The 12,689-nt window shown below is 48.1% G+C and overlaps 1 protein-coding gene across 1 annotated transcript in view; it reads left to right on the forward strand.

The window, feature by feature from the left end:
• The window catches only part of HABP2 (hyaluronan binding protein 2), a 39,787-nt gene that overhangs the window by 6,706 nt on the left and 20,392 nt on the right, over positions 1–12,689 (forward strand). The window contains exon 2 of the mRNA XM_008571019.1: positions 5,304–5,340. Within this exon, the coding sequence (XP_008569241.1) occupies positions 5,304–5,340 (37 nt within the window). The remainder of the gene's footprint in view (positions 1–5,303; positions 5,341–12,689) is intronic.

A 12,689-nucleotide genomic window follows, 5' to 3' on the forward strand; every position in this document is an offset into this window, starting at 1 on the left:
GGGGGGGGGGGGGGAGAGAGAGAGAGAGAGAGAGAGAGAGAGAGAGAGAGAATGGAGTACTACTCAGCCATAAAAAGGAAGGAAAGTTTGATATATGCTGCAACATGAATGGACCTTAAAATCACTATGCGTAGTAAAATAAAGCCAGTCACAGAAGGACAAATATTGTAGGATTCCACTCATAGGAGCTACCTAGACGAGGCAAATTCACAGAGACGTAAAGTAGAACAGAGGCTACCAGGAGCTGCAGGGAGGGACGAAGGGGGAGTTATTGTTTAATGGGTACAGTTTGCACTGGGGATGATGAAAAAGTTTTGAATATAGACAGTGGTGATGGCTCCACAACCTTTTGAATGTAATGAATGCCACTGATGGTATGCTTACTTACAAATGGTTGAATAATAAATATTACGTGCATTTTACCGCAATTTGGAAAAAAAAAAAAAAAGAGGACTGAGTGGCTGGGTACAACTGCTCATCTCATGATATAGCTTATGCTTGCAGCAGGAGCCAGAGCAGGAGGATGGCTGAGGCAGCCCTTGAGCTGGTGACCGAACACTGGTAACCCCCGTCCTGTGCCGTCTCCATCACTCACTCTGGCCTTGAGCTCTTTGTCCAGAAGTGGGGACTGGCCCTGCTGACCTGTGCACACCTGTCCCTGTCCGCCTTCTAGCCCAGCAGTTGCAGCCTTCCTTGGCCATAGTGCAGAGTTCTCTCATGCCCAGCTGCCCTCAAGAGTAAGGCAAGCCTTCCCTGGTGGTCGGTGGCATCTGGCCTACCAGTAGGTATTTGGTAGACATCCAAGGAAGAAGGGATGGCCGGGATTAGAGTCCCAACCTTCTACCTACCAGGCAAAATATTTCTCTGCTGTTGGTTCATTCAGAGCTGAGCCTCTGGCCCCCAAGGACAGATCTAATCCCAGCCCCTACCCCTGCACTGCCTCCCAATCCTCTGAGAACATTTTCCATCAACTAATTCCTGGAACACATCAACTCAGACTTTTAGCCTCAGCCTTTTTGGGTTTTTTTTCCAGATGGACTGTAATTCTGAAAGACTGAGGAAGAACCTGAGTTGTAATAAACACTGGATTGAAGACAGGACAAAATAGATTAGACCTCAATGCCCCCACCTCTAAGGAGATGATACCCTAAATCAGTAAGACTCGGAGACACAGGATCCTTCTCTCTCTGCCCCTTTCTGCCTCCCTCACTAACAACCTTATCTTAGAAGACCCCAGACCTTGAGACAAGCTGGCTGGGGGTGTTTAACATTGTCGAGGGCCTGCTGCTAACCTAGGGACAGTTGGAGTTTTGAGCCTTGGGTGCAGAAAGCCCGCGTGTGCAGTACAAGGGCCAGCAGTGGCCTCTCTAAATCTGCACACAACACCTACATTTCCACATGCTAGAAGCAGCTGTGTCCAGCCTTGCACCAGGAGCTGGGTCGGCTGGGCCCACACGCCGTGTTAGCCCTGTTGAAACCAGGAATCGTGCGAGTGGTGGAAGAAGTGGGCAGGGCTTGTGCGCCTTTTGAGTTGGGTGGAGATGTTTGTTGAACTGTGTTGGCCACAGTGGACCAGCTGAGGCTCGATACGACTTCTGTACTTTCCTCAGCTGTCACAGGGGCCAAGAGGCCCTCTCTGTGGCCTGCTGGGGAGCTTTTCAAGAACAGAGGACCTGATATTTTAACTGAGCTCAACACCCTGCCTCTTTTAGGGTGCAGGAGCGCTTCTGTTTCCTTCTCCTCCATTCTTTGGTTGCAATGTATACCTCCATGGGTCCACCAGCCCTCACAGCAATGGCTTTAGGAGCAAGGACTCTGATGTAAGACTGACTCCATTGTATCCTGGCTCCAGCCTTTAGTAGCTGAGTTATTTTGGGCAACTTAATCTCTGCAAACCTTACTTTTTTCACCTCTAAAATGGACATAATTATAGTACCTGAAATATCAAGTGTGTGCAATAAAGAAGATCAAGTGCGTATAAAACATTCAGCACAGTCCTTGGCCCATTGGCAGCTCTTAATAAAAGTGATCAGATAGTAGTTCCCTCCTTCTCCTCCTCCTTTTTAGTTACTCCCTCCTTTTCCTCCCCCTGCATTAATCTTCCTTCCTCTTTGGATTTGCAAGTCCCATAAGTCAGCATTCTTCTATCATTCCCCTGTCTCTATGAAAAAATTGAGTGGAATGATGGGCTGGAAGGAGGGAAATATTGTGTCCATCCTTCCCATCTGTGCTGTCATCTGGGTCAGTTCCAGGGATCCAGATGGGTGGCATAAATAACAGGCTACTGACCTGGCCTTTCCCATGTGGTCCCCAGATAGCACAGATTCCACATCACCCCACAGCCTTTGTCTGTCACAAAATGAGTGACTTGCTTCACGTCCCTGAGACCCCCTGACATGCAACCCACATTGCACAACTGGCAGCAGCAGCTTGATACCCCTGACAGCCTGAAGGCTCTGAAGGGCCAGCCCAGCCTGGGAAGTTCCCGCTTTCTTTTTGTTGGGTTTTACTCCAAGTGTCAGCTCCTAAGAAGGGCACATCTGCCACCTGCTGGCTGTGGGCAGCACGGCACCTGGCTGTCCCACAGTCTCCAGCTAGAGCCAAGCTGTGGGGCTCTGGCCCAGATGCAGGTCCTGGAGGGCACTTTCCTGCCAGACCCTGAGGAAAGATATTTCCCAAAGTCCTCTCTCCTGTCCTGCCCGCTTCTCAGGATTGACAGGAGCCAGGCATGGCCCACCCTATTCAGCTCAAATAGAAAAATCTTCAGGACTGGGTGGAGACAGGTAGAGAGGGACAGGCCCTGCCTTGAGGACAAGTTCAATGGAGGGAAGATGAAGCAGGGCATGAGGACCAGGACTAAGTCACTGTGGACTGGCTATGATGGGGGGAAGATTGAAGGAGGAGTAACATTTGTCCTTGGGGTCCCCTAACGTCCCTCCTCCTGGGCACTCACGCCCAGGTGTCAATTTCAGATGCTCCCTGTTCAAGCACCTCAAGCCCAGGAACAGCCCTAAGACCTGAACTGCCCTTCCACTGCCAGCCTGCCCCACTATCAGCCCCACCCCACCCTGCAAACAAAGCACCTGTCCCTTGTCTCATTCCCTGCAGGCCTGGGGACTGTGAGGCAATGAAACGGAGGCATGGTATCAGAAAATACACGGCCTCCCTTCCTCCCCCAATCTTTATTTTGGAATTTTTCAAACCTACAGAAAAGTGGGAAGAATACTACATTGAATATCCTTCACCCAGATAGATGCAACAATTGTTACCTTTTGCCACGTTTTCTCTCTCTCTCTCTCTCTCTCCTGTGTGTGTGTGTGTGTGTGTTCTATTTCTTTGTTTGCTGAATCACTTGCAAGTAAATTGCAGATATCACCCTAAATACTTAAGCATGCATCTCTTAAGGATAAGTACATTTTCCTACAGAACCACAATACCATTATCCACTCAAGAAATTAAAAATCGATACAGTAATACTATGTAATATAAGTTTATATTGTCTCAATAATGTCCTTTACAGCTTTTCTTTTAAGTCTGGAGTTCAATCAAGGATCACATACTGCATTTAGTTTTCATGTTTCTTAGTAAAGAAATACCTTCCCATCTTTTTTTGCCTTTTATGACGTTGACATCAGTGTCTGGGCTAGCTATTGTGTAGAATGCCCCACAATTTGGGTCTCAATCTGGATCTGTCATGTTCCTCATGAGTAGATTCAAGATAAGCATTTTTATCAATAATACTATCTGCTGATGTTGTGTCCTCTTTTTATCTTTCTTTGCTAGCTTATCATCTGACTACTATCCAGAATAGTTTAAGGAAGCCTACAGTAAAACAGAAAATTAAAACTTCTGCTGAGGGTAGAGAAAGCAAATATACCAAATTGCCTAGATTGATGTAGGTACTGGAAAGATGCATCGCATTGATCTCGGCTTTCTGGCAGCCAAGACCGGAAAGGAAACCTGTCGTGTGATTGATAGAACTCTCATTTTTTAAATCAGAGGTCAGCAAAGTTTGTCTATAAAGTGTTAGACTGTAAATTTTTTGAGCTACACTTTCTTTGTCACAACTCTTCTGCCACTGCAGCACAAAAGCAGCCATAACAACATGCAGACAAATGGGCATTGCTGTGTTCCAATAAGACTTTATCTACAAAAATGCAACTACTGGGCTTCACCCAACAGCCTATAGTTTACCAACCCCTGATTTAAGTGAAAGAACATATTTCAGTTATTAAATGAGTCCAATTTTCTTTTTCTGGTTAAGTACTTCATTCTTAAAGGGATTGTTCATATCACTGTATATTTACTCAGCAAAAACTTTTTGAGGAATGCCCTGTGCCAAACTCTATGCTAAGTAATGAATAGTACATCAATGACAAAACAGACAAGATCCCTGCCTTTCTGAAGGACAGCGTCTGATGTGAAAGACAGATGACATGCACATAAAAAGAAAACCAGGTGCTGTAGTATGACCATGGAAGGAATTAAATGGTGCGGTAACAAAATAATGGGGTGGGGAGAATGTCACAATGACAGGGCATTTGGGAAGGACCTCCTTGAAGAGATGACATTTAAACTGAGACCTAGTGGTGGCCATGGGAGAGGGCTTCCAGGCAGAGGGAGCAGCAAGTGCAAAGGCCCTGAGGTGGGAGGAACTCGGCTTGAGCCACGTTGCAGCCAGGCACGGCTGGAGCTTAGTAAGGGGCTGTGGGAGGGAGGACAGAGGGATGAAGTTTGTAGGTCATGGCAGGTGTCTGTATTTTATTCCAAGAACAAGGGGAAGTCATTGGAGAGTTTTAAGCATTTGTCCATTCCCGATCACCAGCAGCTGTCACCCAAGGAAATCACCTAGACTTGAGCATGAATCCTAATCCTATCCCAATTGTGTGACCTCTAGGTCTAAATGTTCTAGGCCATAAACAAGGCTAATAAAAGCCTCCTCCCAGGGTTGTTATGAGAATGAAATGCAGCAGCGCACAATCAGGCAGCGGGCAGATGATAATCACGGAACTTGCAAAAGCATCGGCACCTGGGCAGCCGAGTTCCGACACAAGAGCAGGCAGGTGCCAGCAACCTGCATCCCTGCCAAAGGCAAAGGGCAATGCTGCCAGGCTCAGTGAGCGCAGGAACGGGGGGCAGTTCAAACAGACCCCACAGCCTCCCTCCCTCCTGCCAGCTGCAACCATCAGAAAGCGCCCTGGATGGGATCTTTTCTGGCTTATGGGAGCTCAGGAGGGCGCCCGGCTGGCTCGGCCTTGCCCCGGATTCAACTCTGCTGCGCTCTGTGTTGTTTTGTTTTTCAGTTCTCCCTGATGTCTTTCCTTGAAGACCTGGACCCTGGTGAGTGTGCTGATCATGCTGGGGCTTCCCACCAACCGCAGGCTGGTTCTGGGAAGAGGAAAGGGGGCCCGAGAATGGAGGTGCTGGAGAAACCCCAGGGTTCAACTGGGTAGGGGTGTCACACATGCCTGTGAGGATTTGTTCAAACTGCATGTGTGCAATTCTTCACACAACTTTAAGTGGCCCAGTGGACACCCCTGATGCCCAGTCTCAGGACCCCAAGGGAAAAATTGCCAACATAAACCTTTCACTTGTACAGAGAACGAAACTGAAGTACAGAGAAGGGAAGCAGCTTGCTCCTGGCCACACAGCCCCTTAGTGGTGAGCTGAGCTGGAAAGTCCTAGACAAAGTGGGGGTGTGACCGAGCAGTGACACAGGTGGGCCAGCCCGGTGCCCCCATTCACTACACNCATTCACTACACCCTCCTTTGGGGAGAGGCCAGCACCTCAGACAGGCAGCCTCAAGGCTGATCCACCCCAGCGAGGGCCTCCCACCAGCACCTCCACCCTTGCCCCTCTGCCTCGTCCCTCTGTGTCCTCAGGTTCAACGCGTCCATGCCCAGCAGGTCCTGCTCTTTCTCACGGGCTCTCAGTCTCTCAAAGACTCTCTCTCCACTGTTCCATCTCGCTTTCCTCTGTCTGGTCCCCACAGCCACCAGGGCTGGGCGGGGCTGCTCCTTCCTACCCCGTCACCTGCTCCTGGTCTCTGACTCTGGGCCTGAGTCTCCCTTCTGCTTCTCTGAGCTCCGCTCACTACTCCATGTGGCCAGAGGCCAACATCCCCCCTGGGTAGGGACCTGGGCTGGTCCTTCACAGAGGCCCAGAGCCAGGCAGACAGCACATGGAGACCACAGTCACATCTTAGCTTTGGATCTAGGATCCATTTGGAGCAAAGATGGTGGTGACCTGGCCAAATTCAGTGCGACAGTCAAGATTCTCCAGCAGCAGAGCCCTACGTGGGACAGACTTGTGCCGGCTCAGCACAAGTCATGCCAGATCTTTCTCCCACCCCACATGCTCAGGGAATTTTGTGGAGTTGGTTAGAAATTTATATGAGCATGCATGTGGGATTTTGAGAAAATCTGTCTTTTCCAAAGCAAAGGAGAGTATTCGACAACATGGAGTTCAGTTCCCCAGAAGGGTCCCATTTCAGAGAGATTGCTTGCTGATGGCCACCCACATTGAGAGTCCAGGGAGGGGGCCAAAGCCAAGGGCTGGGAGAGTTGCCTCTTCCCCAGCCTCAAGCAGAAATTGCTCAGGCACCATTAAAGGGGTTTCTTGGGCCTGAGTGTCAGAGAGACGGAGCTGCAGAAGCTTTAGGGTGACACCATGGGAGGAACTGGAGCACAGAAGACTCAAGCAGCCTCACTCTTTACAAATATCTGAAAAGCAGCCTCACTTCTAGTCTATGAGGCAACTTTGTGGGAATTAAGGAGGCTCTTTACCTCAAGACACTTTACTGCCATCTGCCAGAAAGTTGTAAAAGACACCTGCCATGAGTGTACAACACCTGTAATTGTGCAGTGAACGTGTTCATGTTGCAACTGTAAGCAATGGCCCTACTGAACAGAGATCACAGAAAAGAGAGTGGATTTGTTCTATGTGTCCATAAGGTTTATAGTGTTAACTAAGTACATTGGAAGCTATCGGTCAGATTTGATCTGCAAACAGGAAGAACTTCCCAACCATTGAAGTTAGGAAGATTCCAAAAATCTGGATGGGCTACTGGGCTCTTGGTCAATAACGAGTTCCCCAGCACTGGAGGTATTTAAGTGCAGGTTGAAAAACAACTTAGTAGGGAGTGGAGAGTATTGGATTTAGCATCCTGAGAACTGGGTGCTACAAGAACTCTGCCTATAGATTCTAACAGTTTGGTGGGTGAGCAAAGGAATCCAGAAGCAGGCTGTCCCTGGTCTCCAGAGTTTATCACAAGGTATTCCATTAACCTCTGGCTGTGGAGTCGGGCAAGATGTAGTGGTTGGGCTTTTCTGCAAAGAGTAGATTAGGTTTTAAGAACATCCTTGGTAGGTGTCTGATTTAATTCCACACGGGGGTTGTGCTTTGATGGAATTTGTCAAATCTCTGCTGGCTACACAACAGCATGGCTTGTGCCCACAGGCAAGCTGCCTCTTCGGTTGGTCTTGCTGGAGACAGTGCATGGTGAGGGCCTTGCTGGAGCAGAAGGTGCCCAGTCCACGATCCCCAATGGATGGCAGAGGAGGTAGCCATCAAACAGCACAGACTCTGCCCATCTCCCCGAAGCAGGTGACGCGGCAGCCAGCAAGCCTGTGGAAATGCCTCTTCAAAGCTGGCTTGGCTCTGCCCAGCAACACAGGCTGAGCCCATCCATCAGCTGTCCTGCTGCCTGCCAGCGAGGGTCTCTGCTGGGCTCGCCCCGTCAGCCAGATTGGAAGCGTCAAATGCAGGTCGACAGGGCTGAGGTTTGGGAGAGGCCCTCAGAGGAGTCGTCTGTGCCACAGTGATGGATGACACCAACAGGGACAACATTCCGGGGATTTTTATTCCGTTCCACACATCTGGCAAGCTCTTTAACCAGAGCAGCTGCAAAGCCCCCATCGCAGGAAGTCTGAGCTTCTCCGGGAGACCCTGGCGGTGGACCACAGTAATCCCAGTGGAGGGACCCGGAGCATGGGCTAAAGAAGATTTCCCAATGTGTGTTCCTGCCTGAAAGCTAAACTCACAGCATTTCCTGAAACACAAACCCAGAAGGGGTTCCAGGCTTGTGAAAAGGCAAGCAAGACTTGGAGTTAGGTAGACCTGCCATCACTTTCGGCCTTAGTTTGTCCTTATATCTGTAGAATAGGGATAATAATAGGGTCGTTTAAAGTGAAATAAGATTGCATGCCACCACATTTACTTAGCATAGAAAATGCTCAATACATAATAACCTATTATTAGGATTATTTGGGTTAACTCAGGATACTCTCACCATTCTTCCTGATAATTTGTAGAAACAGACTCTGATACATAGAAAAACCCACAAGGATTTCTTTGATACCTAACATGAAATGTTTCTGACAGCTGTTCCTTTCTTCCCAAAAGCTCTCTCCTTTTCTATAGCTTGGAGAAAGTCTCAAATCTGTCCTTAAACCTGGGGTGTTTTTCTACAATCCACCAATGGAACCAAATTTCCTGTAAAGTTGGGATCCTTCTTCTCCCAGGAAGGTATTTGGACAAGTTTCTAGATTCCTACAGAGCTCATCAGGCATTTTCTTTACCGAATACCTTTGACCCAAACGTTACATAGTTTCTTCCCTAAATTACTCCATTTGGTCTGCTTTAAGCAGACACCATCGTTGCCATAGAGCTGTGTGCCGGCTGGTCAGGAGGCAGGGAGGTTTGGCCAGAGAGGAAAAGACTGCTCTGTCGAACACATCTGCTAACTGCATGGGCACTGCAGGGTAGAAAGACAAATAGAAATGGCTCTTTCTCTTAAAACCAACTATCTCGTTGGAGGAAACAAATCAGACCAAGTTAAATACTAACCCCAAGAGAGAGGTGCCCTCTGAGATCCAGCCATCAAACCTAAACTCTGCAGCTAACTGGGCCGTAAGGAATGCTCTTGTATCTAAAATTCTTACCCCATTAGCAACATAATATCAGTCAAGCCCTGTGTGTGTGTTTGTTATTACTGCATAATACACTACCTCAAACTTAGTGGATTATATCACCAACCATTTTTGTGGATCAGAATCCATCGTGAATGCAATTTTGGCTGGGTTCAGCTGGGCATTTCTTTTGGTCTGCATCAGGCTCAGTTGGTCTTGGCTGGGCCTCATCATGTGTCTGTAGTCAGCTGGTGGATTGGCTGGGATCTCATTTTGCTGATTTTGGCTGGGGTTTCTCCTTTGCCTGAGGCTTCAGCTGGGACCACTGGGCCTGCTGCTGCCCACATGTTCTCTCATGTGCTTGCAGAGTAGGCCAAACTGTTCACATGGCAGTCACAGGTGTCCAGGCCGAGGAGAAGGCATGGGGAACTTCTTGAAGCCTCCAGGCTTTGAGCTAGCATACTGTCCTTGCACCACATGCTATTGGCCAAAGCAGGTCCCAAGGCCAGCCCAGACGCAAGGGGTGGGGAAGTCCATCTCTTGGTGGGAAGAGCCGAAAAGTCACATTGCAAAGGGTTTGGATACAGGGAGGGCTGGATGATCAGGGGCCATTTTTGTCATCAGATTGGCTGCTTCCACAGCAGAATTCCATTGTAGAACTTGAAGCCACCAGGCCTAGACTTGGTCACATCTAGCTCCCCCGTATCTTCACTACCCTCTCTTCTCCTTCCTCGGCTGCTTTTCTTCCTCCTCCCAACCCAGAAGGAGTGTCCTTTGAGGGGAAGGCTACATCCCACTCTTATTTATATAACTCTCTACTGTCCCCAGTGCCTTCCTGCACCTGGCATAATATTGTCCCATTTTAGGTGCACAAGACAAATTATTTACATAGACAATAGGATTAAGTGGCAACATAATAGAAAAGACAACAAAGCTTCAAGCTTGCAGATGGAGACACCCTCCCAGGCGATGCTCCTATAAAGCACCTTCAAAACCTGCAGCAGCACACCCCAGGAGTAAAGAGTCTTGGTGCCTTTCTTGCACAGCCTCCAGCTGGGTGGCCTTGTCCACACTAGTGATCTAGGGCCACCCAGCCTCTGCTTGTTCTACCCACCTTAACCAAGGACCTTGGGCCCTAGAGAGTGCTTTATTCCCTCTTTAGCTTCAGTGAGAGATGAGCAGACCTTGTTCATAGAGCTGAATTCAAGTCAAAATCCTCCAACAGACATCTCACCCATCCCCTCATGCCCTGGAAAAGTCGTGCCATCCCATCCATGTAAGAATTATCCCCATTCCAACTATCTGCAAAGGGGGTGATTCTTACTGGTCTAGCCAAGACTAGACCCCTAAGCTGTGGGAGAGATGGGAGAAATTACAGGAGTAAACTGAAAGGCAGTTATCTATAAACACCTGTTGTAAAAACAAAAATAAATTCTCCAAAGAAAAAGAAATAAATAAATGATGCGATCATCTCATTACCAAACCCCATTGTCTCTTCCAAATGTCAGTTTGAAATCTTTCATGTCAAACTCAGAAAAACGATTCCTTCCTCACTTCTCGCTCTCTTTCACCGCTTTATCGTGCTAGATGGAAGGAAACTTTATTTGCTCCAGGAAGACAATGGCCTTATCTTCAACCTAGATCCTCATCCCTGGAAAGGTGGCCTCCTCTGGGAGCATTTTCATAGTGGGAAAAGCAGCTCAGGAGAAATAATGAGCAAGCACAGGGGGTGTTGACTCGACACTGTGATAAATGAGGTGAAACTTTGGCAAGGAACCAGAGTTGGCGTATTCAAAAAAGAAATAAAAAGATAGTTCCATTTTAATGGGAACTATAAAACNGTTGGAGGAAACAAATCAGACCAAGTTAAATACTAACCCCAAGAGAGAGGTGCCCTCTGAGATCCAGCCATCAAACCTAAACTCTGCAGCTAACTGGGCCGTAAGGAATGCTCTTGTATCTAAAATTCTTACCCCATTAGCAACATAATATCAGTCAAGCCCTGTGTGTGTGTTTGTTATTACTGCATAATACACTACCTCAAACTTAGTGGATTATATCACCAACCATTTTTGTGGATCAGAATCCATCGTGAATGCAATTTTGGCTGGGTTCAGCTGGGCATTTCTTTTGGTCTGCATCAGGCTCAGTTGGTCTTGGCTGGGCCTCATCATGTGTCTGTAGTCAGCTGGTGGATTGGCTGGGATCTCATTTTGCTGATTTTGGCTGGGGTTTCTCCTTTGCCTGAGGCTTCAGCTGGGACCACTGGGCCTGCTGCTGCCCACATGTTCTCTCATGTGCTTGCAGAGTAGGCCAAACTGTTCACATGGCAGTCACAGGTGTCCAGGCCGAGGAGAAGGCATGGGGAACTTCTTGAAGCCTCCAGGCTTTGAGCTAGCATACTGTCCTTGCACCACATGCTATTGGCCAAAGCAGGTCCCAAGGCCAGCCCAGACGCAAGGGGTGGGGAAGTCCATCTCTTGGTGGGAAGAGCCGAAAAGTCACATTGCAAAGGGTTTGGATACAGGGAGGGCTGGATGATCAGGGGCCATTTTTGTCATCAGATTGGCTGCTTCCACAGCAGAATTCCATTGTAGAACTTGAAGCCACCAGGCCTAGACTTGGTCACATCTAGCTCCCCCGTATCTTCACTACCCTCTCTTCTCCTTCCTCGGCTGCTTTTCTTCCTCCTCCCAACCCAGAAGGAGTGTCCTTTGAGGGGAAGGCTACATCCCACTCTTATTTATATAACTCTCTACTGTCCCCAGTGCCTTCCTGCACCTGGCATAATATTGTCCCATTTTAGGTGCACAAGACAAATTATTTACATAGACAATAGGATTAAGTGGCAACATAATAGAAAAGACAACAAAGCTTCAAGCTTGCAGATGGAGACACCCTCCCAGGCGATGCTCCTATAAAGCACCTTCAAAACCTGCAGCAGCACACCCCAGGAGTAAAGAGTCTTGGTGCCTTTCTTGCACAGCCTCCAGCTGGGTGGCCTTGTCCACACTAGTGATCTAGGGCCACCCAGCCTCTGCTTGTTCTACCCACCTTAACCAAGGACCTTGGGCCCTAGAGAGTGCTTTATTCCCTCTTTAGCTTCAGTGAGAGATGAGCAGACCTTGTTCATAGAGCTGAATTCAAGTCAAAATCCTCCAACAGACATCTCACCCATCCCCTCATGCCCTGGAAAAGTCGTGCCATCCCATCCATGTAAGAATTATCCCCATTCCAACTATCTGCAAAGGGGGTGATTCTTACTGGTCTAGCCAAGACTAGACCCCTAAGCTGTGGGAGAGATGGGAGAAATTACAGGAGTAAACTGAAAGGCAGTTATCTATAAACACCTGTTGTAAAAACAAAAATAAATTCTCCAAAGAAAAAGAAATAAATAAATGATGCGATCATCTCATTACCAAACCCCATTGTCTCTTCCAAATGTCAGTTTGAAATCTTTCATGTCAAACTCAGAAAAACGATTCCTTCCTCACTTCTCGCTCTCTTTCACCGCTTTATCGTGCTAGATGGAAGGAAACTTTATTTGCTCCAGGAAGACAATGGCCTTATCTTCAACCTAGATCCTCATCCCTGGAAAGGTGGCCTCCTCCGGGAGCATTTTCATAGTGGGAAAAGCAGCTCAGGAGAAATAATGAGCAAGCACAGGGGGTATCCAGGAAGACAATGGCCTTATCTTCAACCTAGATCCTCATCCCTGGAAAGGTGGCCTCCTCTGGGAGCATTTTCATAGTGGGAAAAGCAGCTCAGGAGAAATAATG

Source organism: Galeopterus variegatus, unplaced genomic scaffold (assembly GCF_000696425.1).
Source record: "Galeopterus variegatus unplaced genomic scaffold, G_variegatus-3.0.2 Scaffold654, whole genome shotgun sequence".
Taxonomy (NCBI): Eukaryota; Metazoa; Chordata; class Mammalia; order Dermoptera; family Cynocephalidae; genus Galeopterus; species Galeopterus variegatus.